Consider the following 17,113-nt stretch of genomic DNA (forward strand, 5'->3'; position numbering starts at 1 on the left):
TGTCGATGTCGATGATTAAAATGTGTTGATGGTCGATACAAATCTGTTTTTTGTGTTAAATATTTCTTTTTATTTCATGTTTCTCTCGTTCTCTCTCTCTCTTCTGTTCTTTAAATTAAAAATTAAAAACAAAATTAAAATAAATTATTAAGTTAAAAGTTTAATCAATATTACAAAGGCACTTAAAATTAAATGTTAATTAATATTTAGAAAGAAAAAAAACAAAAATTATTAAAATTAAGTACACATTTAGTTGGTCTTCATTTAATTAATTTATTTGTTGTCTTTTTTATGTTTTCGAATTTTTTCTTTTTCTTCAAAAAAAAATTTTTATTCACTCTTAACGTCTGCAACAACATCTGGAACATATTATGGCGATTCCACAGTATTGCAAAAGAATTTCTCAGTATTTCGAATTTGATTAATTTCTGGTGTTTAAAAAAATATTTTTATTGCTTAACGTATGTATGGTACATGATATGGATACAAACATTGACAAAATCTCAATCGGTAAATGCTTTTCACTTTCAACCTAAAAACGTTTTCCAACAAAATCTACGCAAGAATTCCGAATATAAATTGAACTTTCCAGGGATAGATCACTAATATGATAGATTCACATGACCCAGACATTTTAGTCCAGATGCCACTAATCGACATAATGTTACCATGCTGTAGCTATTCAAATTTCATTAGACAGTAAACGAAGCAATTAAATTCCTATTGGAGTTTTATGGTTTTAATTTTTAACGAAATGCGGATCAGTCGAACGTTTTAAGAAACCTCATTTTACCTGTTATTTCACACACTTTTTCCAGGTAGGATTATTTCGTATCTATCGCAAAAGTTTTATCGTTTTCCTTCGGAGAATTGATACGTTGCGTTGGTACGCGAGATTGAAGAGAGAGGGAAGTGGAGAAGATACACGTGAATGACTACTGGCACCTATGAGAGAGTATCCGAGAGAAGTGCATACAAAATTGGTTCCATTCTCTCTCTTACTTGCCAGATGTCATTCACATGTTCCTTCTACCAACTTACACATTTTTCTGTTTTCCATGTATCATTTTTGAGGTAAAACCTCTAGCGTATTATTCAATCAAGTGACAGTGTGGTATGATGACATTTCGATCTGTCTTAAGCTTTCGCAGGCGGCAGGAGCTATTTCTTTTGAGACAAAACCTCTCTTACCCCATTTGTTTTAACATACATCTGATATACAAGACAACATTCATCATCACAGAATTCATCATTTATGGTTGTCATTGGAAGAGATATAGCCGCCTGTGAAAGGTAAACGTAATGAGAGAGTTAAGACGAATAAGAAACAATTTGTTCTATGTTTTTGTACGACTTTTAATGATGTGAAAAGTCGGAACGAAACAGTCACGTTTTTCTCCCTCTCTATCGAAAGAGGCTAGATCTTATCGAAAACTTATTTTTTACAGACAAAATTTTGAAGATTTTCACCATTATGGTGAATGTACTTATCGAAATAGCTCAGCAGTTATTGATAACTGTGTTGTCACATTGTAATATCGTTCTGTAAAAGCACTGAATTTGAAATTAGATCACTTGTGTAAAATGAATTCTTACGATTAACACTGGTAGAACCAGGGAGAACCGAGTAATTTGTTTTATATGTATTATAAACGGATGAACCGATGAGTAATTTTAGTCACAATATTATGACAATTTAAAGGTTAATTGGTAGAACAATTCGTTACTTACGTCCCCGTAAAACTGGCCGAACGATAATTCATAACGAGTCGAATTCGCAAATTTTTGTTTGAAATTTCAGTTAGCAAAATAATTCTGAAATAAAATTGGTAATTTGATGTCAATTAGTTAGTCGGCCAGATGCGAATATATAATTATGGTTTAGTGATCTATCTCTCAAGCACATGCTTTGTAGATATTAAATTTCTTCCGTTTTTTTTTTTTATAAATCGTAAAATGGACTCACGAAACAAAGTTCCGTTCCGTTGGATGTTGATTCTTATTCGTGACGGGCATTTTTTTCATTCATTCAACGATAAAAAGCCATTCATGTTATGCTTCACGCATGCAAAACACCCGACCTTACGCCATCCAACTATAGTATGGAAAAATCGTTTTGACTTTTCGACACTGATTAGTCAAATATGAAAGTATTTTATTGACATAAAGAAAAATGATGGACTGGGTTGCACATATCGACGAAAAATGGCACAATTTACAATTATTTGTTTTTTGATATTAAGTTGGCGCATCGAGTGTCTCTTCGCATCGAAATAGATTATTGTTCGGTGATAGAAGATTTCGCTCGACTCTCTCATTCATTCACTTCAGTCCGTATAAAATTGAACACAATGCGTAGCTAACGATCTCCACAAACCACAACGATAATCCATTTCGATGGAGAAAACCTAAAATTCGTTTTCGTTTAGTATACTCAATTTCAACTTCAATTCATACCTTGATCAGACCCTCAGCTCAGACTTTCAAATTCAACAACAAAAAAATGTAAAAAAATATTTTCTCTCCGTTTTAGTAAAATCTAAATCGAATGATTGAGCAATAACGGTTATAAGTAGTAGCTAATTATGCCAAAAATCAAACAAAATATTAAAGAATACCATAACCACTAAAGATCCGTTACCGGTCCTGTAACGGTAATCGAACTGGTTGTCAACATTTTCGGTGACTTCGTTTGAATATGTGACAAAGTTTGCAATTTACCTTGTGATTGCGATCCGTTTTCGGTTGATTTACGGCTATTGGCGGTCGACGGGCCATGGTCGAAAGTCTTTGGAACGGTGTCACCTTGGGACATCTTATTTTGTAGAGACTTGACGGTATGCTCGAGACTATAGAAACAAAACAGAAAATCAATTTTCGATGCGGTGAATATTAATCGGATCGGTCAGACGCACTCTTGAATCTTTGAATCGGCTTTCTGTTTACTGTCCTTCATATCCTGCAGCTCCTGTCTCAGTTTCAATGTTTCCTTTTCCATCTGCATAATATCACTGTCGTTGGCTTCGCTTTCCGGTACGCAATACGCGCCTCCGTTGGCGTGACCATTTAAATGTACATTTTCTAGATACCCAGGTACGTATTGCAATTTCTCTGCACTTCGGCTGTCATGCGGCAAGGGATTCAATGGCGACAAAATATCATTTTCATTCGCTGACACTGGATGGTCAATGTTTAAATATCGCCTCGTATGCCGTTCGCCGGATCGTACAGATGAATGGGAAAAATCACGTTCGTTAAACGATGGTGAATGGTGTGGATAGGCAACATTTTGGCGGGATCCACTATTCAACACATGTGACAGTGCAGAACGCAACGATTTGATTTCGTCTTCCATTTTTAACATTCTGGCATTGGTTTCGTTTCGTTCAGCTCGCATTACATTGAATTGAATCTGGAAATTGGGGTGAGATTGTCGTTAGCATTTCACTTTCTCAAAATCTCGTCAATTTACCTTCATCTCCTCTAAATCACGGCACAACTTCATGTTAACATCGGTCGACCAAGATCGTTCATCGACAATAGCTCGAACACGGCTTAATAACGCATCTTCTCTGACGCGAGCCGCTTCTTTTACCTCTCTAACAACATCTGTCATCATTCCCGGTGTGTACATACCTATTATAGATTAAAGATTTAGACAATTACCAACAGTAATACAAGCAGGCCTGTCATGCTTGTTCCTAAAGATTTTCTAAAGTTGCATGCCAACAATCAATTTGCTAAGCTATGAACTAACACTTCAATAATGTAGAACTCGAAATTACGACATGGTTTGTTGAAATATGTCAGCAAAGAGCTGTTGAAATCAATACTAAAACAATGACAATGTCAACAGTGAAATGCAATCCTAAAATAATGTGTAAGTAGTAACAGCTGGTCTGTGTTTAATTGGTCACAAGTGTATTGTAGGCACAGTTGTTCGTTTCTACTTGACGCACGTGTACAACAACAACCCGAGAAACACAAACATAAAGTGTTGACCAGCTGATGCAAAATCAGCTGTAGTTGCTAGTTATGCTATTGAAGTACTATTTACACAGAGAAAAATCGGCATAACAATAGTAGATTGAAGAACTCATTTCGTTCCAAACAAAATTGAAGTAAACTGAATTCGAGTCGATTTAGTTATTTTGATGGCTTGATAAACCTGTGCCCCACAGCATTTTGAGTCACTTAAAGACCACGGTTGAAAAATTACGCGTAATTTTTGCATAAGAAAAATATTTGTTCGACGATTGGCGCTAACAACGGTAGCCCAGTTTAGTGTATATCTAGGCCTTCACACGTCATAGAAAGTCCGACATGGTGTCAAGTAAAAAATGGAATTGAAAAATAAAATTTATTATTGAAAGGCCAGGCGTGCCAGAAAAGTTTAGCATTCGATAATTTGACTTGTCAGGCACGACAGGCCTTCCAGCAAAAAAATTATTTTTTCAATTGTATTCTTCATCTTCCTTTTGACATCAATTTCGATCTTCTGCGATGTGTGATGACCGAGACATACACACTAGGGCGACTGTCGTTAGCCCATCTTGACGACAAAAATAAGAGGAACAGAATCGGATAGTGCAATCATATGGCGTAGGTTTCAAACCGTGGACTCATGAGGGACAGTTTGACTAAAATAATTAGTAACGAAAATTGGCAACTGCTTCACATAGATTTCATGAGCTGTCTCACATTATAGTTGTCATGGACTAGATCCTAGGCTAAAATTCCTGCTTTGACTACTCTGCAAACGCGTTCACTATTCCAGTTTAAATTTAATGTCTAAATTTAAGTGTACGTAGTAATTCATGAGGCAAAATTGAAAAAAAAACGCAGCTAAATTCACTCGTTAACTACGCTATCATTCCGAGGAACGAAACCATTTATAAGTAAAGATAAAAGGGAGTTTTGAAGCAGAGGAAAGCATGCGATGGATTAAAGCAAAATTCTAATTCTATTCTTTTCTTAAAGCTAATGAAAGACTCATAGACATGCCAGACGAATTACAATTAACAATTTTATTATTACCTGAATGATATGTGGGTGCTGGGCTATTAGTACCAAAATAACCCATTGGTTGACTGTGTGTGCTAAGCCCACTGAGGCTTTCTCTACGGTGTCTTAAGCCCCAACTTGGTGCGTGTTTCAATGCTTGTATATCAACTTTAAATACAATAGAATAGACGGTATAAACAACCAATACGATCGTACAAAGACGCAAATTGAGGTTATGCGTGCGTATTAAAGTGTCGGACAAAAAATTAGAGTTTTTTTTAAAAGGAAAATTCATCAGTTAGGAAGTTGAAATTTAATGAGAATAGAGAGGTAGAAGGTGAGGTCTCTGGCTCAGAGCCAGAGAAATATTTTGTCCGTCACTTTGTAATTTTAACCTTTTAGAAACGGCAATCATAACAAAACTTCTTTCCTTCAAAGTATTTCGTAGGTCAAACCTAACCATTCCGCTGTAAAAGAGAACACTAACCAGAGCTCATTGCTCATTCTTGTCATTGTTATCGATACTACATGTTTAGCCGTTTCTATAAGGTTACCAAAAGGAAAGCGAAATGAAGAGTAGAAAAGTGTGCGAGACGAGAAATCAACAAGGATAACACAAAAAAAAACAACAACAAAATTGAACCGTTTCAACTCACCCATATTTTCATGAAGATTTCGACAAATTTTCGAATTCGTTTCGTGCAAAATGTGAATCTGTTCCAGTAATGTCTTGAACAATTTGCTGTTATCACCTTTCGTCGATGTGTGCTTTTGCGAATTTTCTTCACTATTCGGTGAATCGTTATCAGAGTTACCGGCCAAACAGGGATCGCTAAATCTGAATTATGGAAAGGGAAATTTGATTTTGTGCGCATTTTGACGATGACAAGTTAACAGAGAAATGATAAGCGGTGCTGCTTATAGTTTCTCTGCAAATTAGAAGAATGAAAATGTTCCCACCTTCGTTGTTCCATTCCATCTAAAAGTTCGTTCGAATCGGAGCGTTGATTTAAGTTGTTCAAATTGACAACGGGCGGTAGACTTGCGAAATCGGAATGATTGTTGAACGTTGGTCTGCCAAATGGTGTACTGGACGTTGAAGGATGTTGATACGGTTGTGTACTTGGCATCATATACTAAGATTTATATCTCTCGATTAGCATTTTCTTTTGGTTGATTTAAACATTTTCCGGTTACCTTTAAATAACGACTATGCATCTGATCAGGTACAAATGGTTTATTTCCATGAGAATTTCCTCCGCTAACATTCGGCGGAACATAGCCGTCCGCGTTAAAATTGCTAAAACTGTTTCGAAACGAGCTCTCCAGCCATTCATCTAAATTATAGTTTTTCATATTGGCGCCGGTGTATGCATTATTTGCCGAAGCTGATGATGTGTTTTTCGATTTCTTTCGCTTGACGTCATTCGCTGAAAATGATGAATTAATTCTTTCAATTACCGTCACAGATGTAAGCAAACACTGAATTTCTAATTAATTCGAAACATTTTCAATCAAAATGTATTTTGCTGTGGAAGATAATTATATAGATCGACGGAGAGTGTCTTTCATTGCTTAAACTTTTAATAGCAGTTAAAGTACTAGCGATTGTGAAAGGTTAGGTCGTCAATTTTTTCAAAATTCAAGCTGTACCTGGTTTAGCATATCGGACCTGATCTTATAAAACCTGTACCGGTCATGAAAAGTTTCAGATTTTTCACACAAATTCCGAGAAAAATACAAATTGGGACCGACAATCAAAACACATTGGTTCATCCACAGCAGTCAGGTATCATACATCTTCGGCGCCTCTGAGAAGACCACACTAGAATTTCAATTCTTATCAGATTCGTCTTTTTTGTCACGATATGAGAGATGTGAATCTGTTTTCTCGATAAAGGGCCATCCAGGGACGTTGAATTTCCCACACGAATTCGAACGGATTGACCATGTTTAGGCTTTGAGACTAAGTGCGGACATGGGGTAGGTCGTGCAAAATAACAAAAATTGTGGATGAACGCGATCATTTAACCTGTCACAGACGGCAAGCATAGTAACAGTTTTACTATCTGATCTATTACTTCATTTGATCGAAGATTTTCCCGATTGATTTCAAAAATCTTTTACTTCATTTGTTTTGAACATGCTTTTTGCTATATAAGACCTCTTTAGTCAGAGCTTGTCGTTTATTATTACTGTCGTTGTCGATAAGAGATGACAGCCGGGTGTAACAGGTTAAATCGGTGTTTCAATCAAAAATTAAAAATATTACGCGATCTCGATCTGGGGCGACAACAAGACATCGAAATGGTTGAAAGTAAAAAATAGACGCAATGACAAATAAATCATTTTCAATTTCCTTCAGTCCAAAAAAAAAATATGTTAAAATAGATTAGAATCGCTCTTATCACATAAATACGTTACGTTCACACAAGTTTCATTTGTTATCTTATCGTCATTATGTCGCTGACATTTCTGCAAAACTATTTCTCGTGATCACAATAGAATAGCAGTAACGCAACAAACACAAGACCAAAATCGTCAGGGGGGGAAAACGCAAATGTTAGCCTCAAAATTGTTTTTTCGTTTTACTAATTTGAAAACAAATTTTCCATTTTTTATTTATTTCGTTTGTTCGAAGGGTTGTTTTGTTAGCTTAACAATAGCAGCAGAATGATATGTTATATCAAACAACCGAATTAAATATATCATAATTCAAAAATACTTACATTTACTTCGGTTTGCATTGTCTCCATCAGTATAGCGTGCAGAACTGCCATTCAAATATGGATCTTGTGTTGATGTTTTTGTTTTTTGTTGTGACTCATTTACAGATTGGTTGGTTTGCGGCGAAACCCTAAAAGAATAGTTTTTCGTTTTTTTTTTTTCAATATTTGCACATATGCTACGTCTGTATAATAGAAGAAAATATCGATTTTGGGTTCGTTAAATATACGTTGTATACGACGTAAGGTGTATTAGTAATGTATATAGTGAATGGAAACTTAGTTGTAATATTAGCTGGTAATCGGATATTATTTTTGCAACACGTAGCCTATCAATTAAAAGTTCTTGTTTCGATGACACAGATTCATCGGTAGAAACTGGTATTAATTTTCGCTCAATGTTTTGATACAAGATCAAGATCAAAATGGAGTCAGGATATTGTTCTTCCATTCGCAAAAAAAATGTCCGCTCCGGATGCTGACGACTACATGTCCAGTCCGGAATCTGACGACTAAGTAATTTTCTTAAAGTCCAGTATGCGCTCCACCACCCTAAATTTTGAAGTAGACAAGCAACTGAGACAGCTTTCTCAATGGTGTTTAGGTAGGTGTATTGTGACCGGCTTGCGCGATATCGAATCTTGGAGTCACATAATCTTAAAAGAAAACATTTTCTGAAAGAACTGAATACCAAAACTTACAGCATTTCAGCAGGCCGTTGACATTATTGCCGAACAATTTATTCCCACATTATACTAATCATATTTTGAAATGATCATACGACGCCTCATCATTAAAAAAAAAACTTTAATTCAATTTGTCGTAATGCACTCATATCATCAGTGTCTCGAATTACGATTTGTCATCGCAGTGGTAATTAAAGCAAATGACAATCAATTATTCTTCCAGATCAATAATAATAATTATAGCAACGTAAGGTCTGCAGTCTTGATATAATCATTATCTAATTATCATTTGTATCGCTTCCATCCATTCAGTTTCTCGTTTGAATTGAAAGCACGAGGTGAATTTTGATTTAACTTCACGGCTGAGAAACTTTACCTTGTGTCTTTTAGTGAAATACCTTACGTTTCAGCGGGACAAATAATGGAAATGAGTTGGTTTCCTACACCACTTCTCATATGTAATGTGAAATAAGTGATTGCAAAGTGCACATTTAATTTTTGTTTATTTGCGCTGCATTGGCTGATGTAGGTAAAAGTATTATATGTTACGTTGTAAGGATAGATCACGTTAGGAAACCTGAAACTAAGAAAAACGATGAGGTTCCTGGTCAGGTTAACTGAACTGAAACAGGTGAATCAGAACCTGATCGTTCTGATGCTGAGAAAACAGAGCACAAGGACTTAATGGTTTACCAATACCTTCAAAGATATTATCACGGTCAAGCTATGTTACTGAATGGAATCGGCCATTATACGCGCAAAATTGGACTTTTACGATCGGTTCGATTATGATGGTAAAATTGAATTGGTTCTGTGTTTGGTCTGAGGATAATTTCGAAACGAGCAAATGAAATTTGTCATTGGTTTGTATTGCGTGAGAGTCTTCCAAATTGGTCTTGATTCGACGAAGACAACGTTTTTCTGCCAAGATTTATTATTGTCATGAATAGATAGAAGTTTTAATTGGAAAAAAGTCATTATTCTTCAGATACATTCATGAGTCACGACATTCTTTGGTCCGCTACAACTATACATGCTACCTAACCCATTAACTATTACACATATTTTTCATTGTCGCCTCTTATATGCGACAAAACAGACATGTATACAACAGAACAACAGAAATTGTGGATATGGTAAAATATCAAAGTGCAAAAATGTTAAGTAAACAAGAGAAACACCTTCGTTTGTTGCGAATATTATATCACGCTGGCTGAGCCAAGCGTTATAATAACTTTTTATCAAAATGCGATATCCCATGATGCAGACATTTATCTATATTTTGAGTAAAAACGACACTCTAATCTCTAATCCAACATCTAAAATATTACCAACGTCCTTGAATTCAAAATAGAAAACAAAAATTATAATGCGTTCCATACCAACTAGCGGCTTATGAAATTTTACAAAAATATCAAATTCAATTTTACGTTGTCACGTTGAGAGCTCAGCATTGCTTGTTGAGACAGTAGGTTTTAGTGAGAGGAACTTTTAAATGTTGATGAAATTTGAGAATTACGGTAAACACCAACTTTAGGTCGTTCTTCGATGTAAAGAAACACTTTGAAAACGAGCTGCAATCAAACGCAGATTTTGGTTTTGTCAAGTTGAATTTTCGTTTCCGGATAATACTCGTTACATGCTACTACTTCTCCAATTAAATCAATTCATTTCTGATGATATTTAAAAGAAAAACTCTTCAACGAGAACAATTTGTACGATCCGGATCTTCCAATTATATTCCAAAAATTTGTTATACTTGACTTGACCAGGTTTTCGATAGGTAATCAAAGTTTTAGATCGCACACATTATGCGTTCTAAAGTCTTTTTTTTTAAAGAATCAGATTCGAATTAATTGAATTGTTGAAGTAGTAGCATAACCAACGTTAATTATGAGAACATCAGCCACCGGTTCAAAACATTTCGCTGCATCTGCAGTATTGTCGGTAATGATCCAAAAGGTATTGTACCGTTATTGCACAGTTTATGGCAAATTCAACCTAACCAAAACAAACAAAAAATCGACCTTAGTCGTTCGAACAGTGTCACAGACGTACTATACGAAAATGGCTGAACGTGAACATGCAAATGACCTTTCCATTTAATTTATCGCACACGATGAATTTTATCAATTTTTTAGTGGTAAACCATGAAAGAGAGAGAAACGAAATAATTTCAAAATCTACTTACGGATCCATTGCGCGTCAATTTGTCGATACTTAATGTGCTGACGGGAGAACTGGATATCAACGGTCTACAGGGTATGAATATGCAAATAATTCGTCGGGAAAATTATAATATTGGCTCCAGCAGGCCAATGGAACAATGCAGAAATCAAGTTTATGTTCACCAGTTTTAATTTATGCAAATTAGAAATGGGGGCGTAGTTTAGCGCACACCGTAACGCAAATAAATAACTCTTGAAAAATTGCACAACACCCAAAACAAAACAATTTACAAAAAAAAGTCTACTCAATATAGCCAAACATCACACGGTTTATTGTTTATTGTGTGTCGTAGGTTTTTCTTTTACCAACAGTCTGTTTGCATAACATAATCATTATAATTATAAACAAAATCGCGATACAAAATCACTGGACATTGCAGTTTAAGTCAAATCTAATTTGTGTCAATTTTAATGCATTTATTCGCATAGACGAACGGTTAACATTATCTCTGGATCTTGATGAACTCTCTCACGACACTGAACAACAGGAGATTTATTGAATTAAATGCTTTTAAATGAAAATAAACAATACACACGACGTAGTGTAGATCGACTGAATCGTGATATGAAAAAAAAGTTACATGCCCGAATGTCAGAATATTCACCACTCTCACATTTTATGACCATGGTCTTTTCACAAAAACAGTGTTGACAAACAATTCTCTTGTGGTAGCTATGCTTCACTATATGAAAGTATACTCTGTAGGCTCTGTCCCAACCATAAAAATACGATCTATAAATGAATGTGTTCGGAACTTGACAGTAGAGTTCCGATTATATCGGATTAAATTCAGAACTTGTCTTGTCAGGTAGGCATTGCGAGGCATTGTCTAATGTCAAAATTTGTATGGAGCGGAGGAAATAGCGATTTTATATAAACAAACTCATCTATGAATGAAAATCATTGAAAGGTGAGTTTTTCTTCGTATGAGATCGCTATTTCCTCAGGTTTGTATGGACAGACCATACCTACCTGGGTTGTACTTTGATTGGCTAAACTCTTCTTCGTAGTCAAGTTGCGCAACTAGTTATATAATATATTACACCATTTTGTAATAACCAGGTTTCTAAAATTTAAAAAATTGTCTTTAAACATGGTTATTGCAAAATGCTGCTGTAATGTTAAGTCATCCTTTCTGTTGTTTGTTAACTATATCGTTTCAACCAGTGCCTATATTCGCGAAAATTCTCAAATTTTCCCAAAAAGCTTTTTGTGAAAATTTGAGAAAATTCGTGAAAATATTTTCTGGTTACAACCGATAGAAATCTTTAACGGTACCTTAAACGCAATGAAAGTACAAACCAGGTTTGGTCCATACAAACCGGAGTAAGTAGCTACATACAAATTTTGACGTTAGACCATACCTATAGACCATACTTGCATTGCTTGAAAGGACGAGGAAAATTCATAAGACTTAAAATATTCTACAAAATGCTTGAAATAGTATGTTACATAGAATGGCGTGTTTCATACCGCCACGATGATGCAGTGAATTTTCTTTTTACGTAAAATCATCAGAAGTAGTGTGCTCCCGCGTATCTATTAAATTGGTGATGTACGGACCTCCCCAAAGTTTACAGCCGTGCAGTATGTGATTTGAATGTGTGCATGACTCGCTTACTTGGCCCATTGTGCACCATACTTTATAGCGACAGCTTTTGATACATAAACATTGAATTTTGGGCACAGGAAACAAGGATATTGTAGGAGCTCGTACAAAAATTGTATTTCATTCACTCACGTTACCTTTTTTCGCTCAGTTAATACTGTCAAAGTTAACTGTGAGGTTAGATTCTCCACAGCCGATTTTGTCCGTGAAGAATTACTTGTCAGTGAAACTTGGCATTTCTGATGTAAAAAAGTTTTCGATTTTCGTATTGATGAAAAATATTTTTTTTTGAGTGATGACATTGTGTTTAAATAGTGAAAAAAAAATACAATTTCGGTACGCGACCTAGTGGACTAAATGAATGTTGAGTTGACATAATTCGAAGAACTATACTGACACAGTAGTGATAATAAAGTACTATAATAAACACTCTAAAGACTCTCTTTCACAAAATCTAAATAAACAATTTACACGTGAACAAGAGCTACAGTCAACATCATTGTCATCCGCATACTTACAGCGAAACATACTAATCTACAGAAGATCTAACATTGATATGGAAACCAGTCCATTTTGTTTTTCACCACACCGACAACACTGCCCATGAAACATATTTTCCAAAAATAAAAAATTGTCGTTCCTGTCAAAAAATTTTCACAAGAAGGAAATTGTGTTTTCTTTGTCATCAGTAGCGTTCACAATTAAAAATGGCCAAAAATACTTCCACGGTCTATTTGGGATTTGAAGATGAGCCAATTACCGAGAAAAATAAGTCGCTGGTTGATTTTATGACAAACAAAGTCGGTGGACAACCGGTAATGCTTAAAATTATTTCATTATTCCTACACCAAACATATTGCAGTCTCGTTGAAGTGATTTTCTTGTAACCAAATTTTCCTTTTTAAATTTGATTATGTTCCAATTAGTGTGCGCTATGAGTGAAAGTTGAATTAAATTTCGTTTTTCTTTTCACTCAAAAGGTTTGGCCCAGCAATGATCTATCAATTGCAATACCACCATGTCCAATTTGTGGATTGAAACGTCCATTGATTTTTCAAATTTACGCACCTCTAGAACATTCTCCATTCCATCGGACCCTGTACATATTTTCGTGCAGTCAAGCAAACTGTTCCAATCAATCGAAGAGCTGGCTATGCCTTCGAGTCCAACAGTTGGAAAAAGTTTCAGACAAAGACACTGCAAACATTCGACAAACTATCGTACCGAACATAAATTGGTGCAGCGATGCAAATGATTGGGGGGAACCGGACGATATGTACAACAGTGATGCGGATAATTGCAACGAACAGAACGGAAATATCATTAAGAATGATAACAGGTTGGAACTAATGAGTGACAATGTGTGGCTCGATGTTTTATTGATGGGAGAATGTTTTCTAATAGGCTGTCGGATGAAGATGATGAAAGTAATTCCATGGAGAGCGATCCTATTCCGGCATTTGGAAATCTTCAAGTGGACGACAAGAATGCCAACTGTGGTGCTCAAGGTAAGTGGACGGACAAGTCCTTTAATTCAAACCTTTCATTCTCTTCTTATCTTGGAAGAATATCTAAACTGCCCCGGTGTTTTGCACCTCGTCATTGATTGAATTTTATTATAAGAAAGTTGGACAAACCAATAGTCTACCTGAAACTAGCTTAGATATTAAGACCAAAATTCTTTTCCAAGGTGGTGCAATTGGTCGAATTCATTCTCCAAACGCATCAGCTGAAATCGAAGGAGAAGAATCTGAACTGGTTTCCATTGACACACCTTTAGCTCCGCAAAGAGACTTAATTGCACTGTTAAAACAAACCACTGCTGTTCCTATCGATCAATCGAAAATCGCTTTGCGCAGCTTCTTCGTTGCTGTGGACGAAGAGCGATTTCAGAGTTCCAATACTCATGCAGACCATGTGCGAGAATTGATGGATCGTTATCAAGGCCAAGATGAAAGTAAGTTTTGCATTGGAATTCATGGCGAATGAGAGATTCTAAGGACTTTGTCCGGTCTTTTTTGTAGAATTGAAAACTAGTCCGAGTAGTCCTGTGAACGTAGCGTCAGGCGGTGGAGGTGATGAATCGGAGGAAAAATACGAGAAAGGCATTCCAAAGCATGGTGATCTAATGTTCCACAATTTTCTAGTTACAATACAGGAGAATGCCGGACAAATAATTCGGTAAATTGAAATATTGATTTCACTTCGATAAACGATTCGAATCAAATCCGTTTGGTTGTAGATATTCCCGCGATTCTCTGCCGCTGCTTATAGCTCCTCTATCGGACATTAATCTCCCAACGAAATGTCAAAATTGTGGCCACGAGCTGATCTGTGAAATGCAATTGCTGCCAAGTATAATACCAAAATTACAGTTCATAAACGGCGATCCGGTCCCAATCGAATTCGGCAATGTGCTAATATTTACGTGCGTGCAAAGTTGCTGGGATACACCGGATAAGATGCGCGTAGAGCATGTGGTTGTACAGGTTGAAGGATAAGTTTTATCAGAGAGATGAGCAAGGGGGAAACGATTTTACGATCCGATTTAAATTCAATGTGATCAGAGAAACGGGTGCGTGTGAGTGTGTTTTAGTGTAGATGCGCGCGAGGAGCAATTCGATGATGATGATGATGTCTGTCGTATTTCATTTTAATGTAAATTTTAGAATGCTAGGCATTATTTACGTTTAAAACTTTACAAATTAGTTCCACAGTTCAATTTGCACAACGATCACTTTAAAAGCAAACTATAGAATGACGTGAAAGGTGTGCCATTGATAAAATACGGGGCACCGAGTTACTAAATTTAGAAAATTTAAATGTGTTTCGTAGATTCATAAATTTATAATTAATACGAAATGTGAACCGTAGCTCAAGTTTCTAGTAGATTCATTTCGTACTTTAGCGAAAATAACGACCCCCCAACATCCTACATAAGTATTCCTTAAAATACTCCTCTGCTATATGGTGCGTCATACCAAATATATTGGATATTTAGATCGTCCTGTGACTCAAACGGTACAGAGATGTTTGTTTGTATCTCACTTCGTCGGGTTGACTCGAAAAAAAACTTCAAATTTGCTTCAATGAATGCATCTACTCCTCCTGGTGTATAAAAGTAACTAGCAACTAGCAAGTCTAAGAGCTTCAATTCCTATTACATCATGACATTTGGTGGAATTTCTAGGAACCGAATTTTAGTCCGTCTTTTTTCTTCAAGACGCACTTATGAATTACCTTTAGATTGCCTCAGATACTTATCAGGGCGCCTATTCTCATAAATTTAAGAATTCCTAACCTGACAGGTGTCACCTTTTAAGTTACGAATCGAATCGAGCGGGAGTCTGGGAGGTGCAAACACAAGCCATAGCAAAAGTGAACAAATGATATTTTAAACTCGTCGTCAATTATTGCAGCTTCTATCCTCAAGCTGTAATCCTTAGGTTACGCACCATATATGGCTGACTAAAAGTGGCTGTCAGGTTTCAACATTTTTACTATTGCTGTATTTTTGTTGTAAAAGTATGAAGAATGTGATAGAAACCAAATCTTAACGAAAATAATTTCCATTTTTCCGTAATATTACATTGTTTAGTGTTGTATGTTGAATGTTGAAATTGAACGTGAAAAGAATTTACATTTAAGGCTAGTAACTAGTGCACAGTTCACGAACAAAATATCTTTGAAAGACATTCAATGTGTCATTATGTCGACTACACCAACTGGTAAAACCACCCAATTACTGAACCTAATCCAATGTTTATGGCGCCACTGTGCATGGTTTTTATTTAGTAGTTGCACAAAGTCGATTTTTGTAGCACTCATCCTAAATTTAGGAAAACCTCAGGACTATTGGTGCAAAAATCAACTTGTACTTTACTAGATTTTTCGATCAATCAGTAAAGTAACAGGCAAACATTTCTTAAGAGAAATTTTAATCGAATTAATCTGTTATTGAATGACGCTCAGTACGAACTTAATTAGAACAGTTGTGTTCTTCAACATATTATTGAAGCATCCACATTTCAGCATATCATGTCAACCTTCAGTCAAGTCATTCAACTTGATATGTTGATATGGGTACACTATACTTTTCACAATTGACAACTACAATAGAGAAACACTGAAATAAAGTGTGACGGAAGCAACGCAAATGTCACCAATTCGATACAGATGCGGAAAAGTATGTCAACCATTCCCTGTTGCAATAGTTGTTTTCGTAACATGTGGCTAAATGTAAACGTTCGCAATAGATGTAAAAACTGTCAACCCGAGGCGAAGACGAGATTGACTACGCATCGTATGCTCGAAATTCCAGTTTAGGAATAAGTTAGGAACAAGATTTTATGCATACATCGACATTCCTACCAACATCACAATCTGTCATATTGTAGTTGTCAATCGCAAAAATAAAAAGGATTTCAAGGAGCTTTTGACAAAATTAAAGAATTAATCTCCTTTGATTTTGAACAATTTATTGATACGTAAATAGGCGGCGTAATTGATTTTCTGATTTGCGGAACGTTTTGACACGAATATTATTCAGATATTTTGCATTTACGAACTGTGCTACAGATCTTCACAACCCTAAATGTACAACAATGTACTGGACTCCTGTGTAAAATCCATCAAATTCAAAACATATGAAATTTATATAAAGAAAATAATTCGAACTTTTTAGATAGAGTAGCCTTACCAACTAAGCCTTAGATATCATTTTAAAAATAAATTTAAAAACAAAAAAAAACTTTTAAATTCGGATTTAAAAGAAATAAAAATTATTTATGTGAAAGTAATCTCTAGTCAACAATTACCGACAAAAACTGAAATATACTACCGATGGCAATTAATCGAGT

The 17,113-nt window shown here is 35.6% G+C and overlaps 2 protein-coding genes across 7 annotated transcripts; one reads left to right on the forward strand and one right to left on the reverse strand.

Annotated features, from left to right (window-relative positions):
* Positions 1 to 280: 280 nt before the first annotated feature.
* On the reverse strand, positions 281 to 11,256 carry LOC119070455. 6 transcript variants are annotated; one of them, XR_005086517.1, is made up of 11 exons: positions 10,608 to 11,254; positions 7,734 to 7,861; positions 6,202 to 6,434; positions 5,965 to 6,140; positions 5,661 to 5,842; positions 5,038 to 5,172; positions 3,473 to 3,636; positions 2,916 to 3,412; positions 2,722 to 2,849; positions 1,732 to 1,815; positions 281 to 359 (listed from the first exon to the last, which is right to left on the reverse strand). XR_005086517.1 is itself a non-coding variant. In XM_037174809.1 (10 exons), exons 1-10 carry the CDS (start codon positions 10,613 to 10,615, stop codon positions 1,802 to 1,804), a joined length of 1,665 nt encoding a protein of 554 aa, XP_037030704.1. In that variant the 5' UTR covers positions 10,616 to 11,254; the 3' UTR covers positions 1,567 to 1,801. The 6 variants fall into 6 exon arrangements, 5 of the variants coding, with proteins under 5 accessions (XP_037030704.1, XP_037030703.1, XP_037030701.1 ...); XM_037174809.1 differs by lacking the exon at positions 281 to 359 and having other exon boundaries at positions 1,567 to 1,815; XM_037174808.1 differs by lacking the exons at positions 281 to 359; positions 1,732 to 1,815 and adding an exon at positions 1,946 to 2,646.
* A 1,584-nt stretch (positions 11,257 to 12,840) lies between these two features.
* Positions 12,841 to 16,912, forward strand: LOC119070456 (programmed cell death protein 2-like). Its single transcript, XM_037174811.1, has 6 exons — positions 12,841 to 13,069; positions 13,235 to 13,593; positions 13,659 to 13,762; positions 13,945 to 14,211; positions 14,279 to 14,435; positions 14,497 to 16,912. Exons 1-6 carry the CDS (start codon positions 12,962 to 12,964, stop codon positions 14,753 to 14,755), a joined length of 1,254 nt encoding a protein of 417 aa, XP_037030706.1. The 5' UTR covers positions 12,841 to 12,961; the 3' UTR covers positions 14,756 to 16,912.
* Positions 16,913 to 17,113: the final 201 nt, after the last annotated feature.

Source organism: Bradysia coprophila (genome assembly GCF_014529535.1).
Source record: "Bradysia coprophila strain Holo2 chromosome X unlocalized genomic scaffold, BU_Bcop_v1 contig_79, whole genome shotgun sequence".
Taxonomy (NCBI): Eukaryota; Metazoa; Arthropoda; class Insecta; order Diptera; family Sciaridae; genus Bradysia; species Bradysia coprophila.

Excerpts from the sequence above, each read along its gene's own strand:
- LOC119070455 (XM_037174806.1), bottom strand. Across the intron at positions 6,435-7,733 it reads CAATGCAAACCGAAGTAAAT|CGAATGACGTCAAGCGAAAG; the intron begins GTAAGTATTTTT and ends CATCATTTTCAG. Across the intron at positions 2,850-2,915 it reads GCCGATTCAAAGATTCAAGA|TCTCGAGCATACCGTCAAGT; the intron begins GTGCGTCTGACC and ends TTGTTTCTATAG.
- LOC119070456 (XM_037174811.1), top strand. The coding sequence starts at position 12,962 with ATGGCCAAAAATACTTCCACGGTCTATTTGGGATTTGAAGATGAGCCA. Across the intron at positions 13,594-13,658 it reads ATCATTAAGAATGATAACAG|GCTGTCGGATGAAGATGATG; the intron begins GTTGGAACTAAT and ends GTTTTCTAATAG. Across the intron at positions 14,212-14,278 it reads TTATCAAGGCCAAGATGAAA|AATTGAAAACTAGTCCGAGT; the intron begins GTAAGTTTTGCA and ends TCTTTTTTGTAG.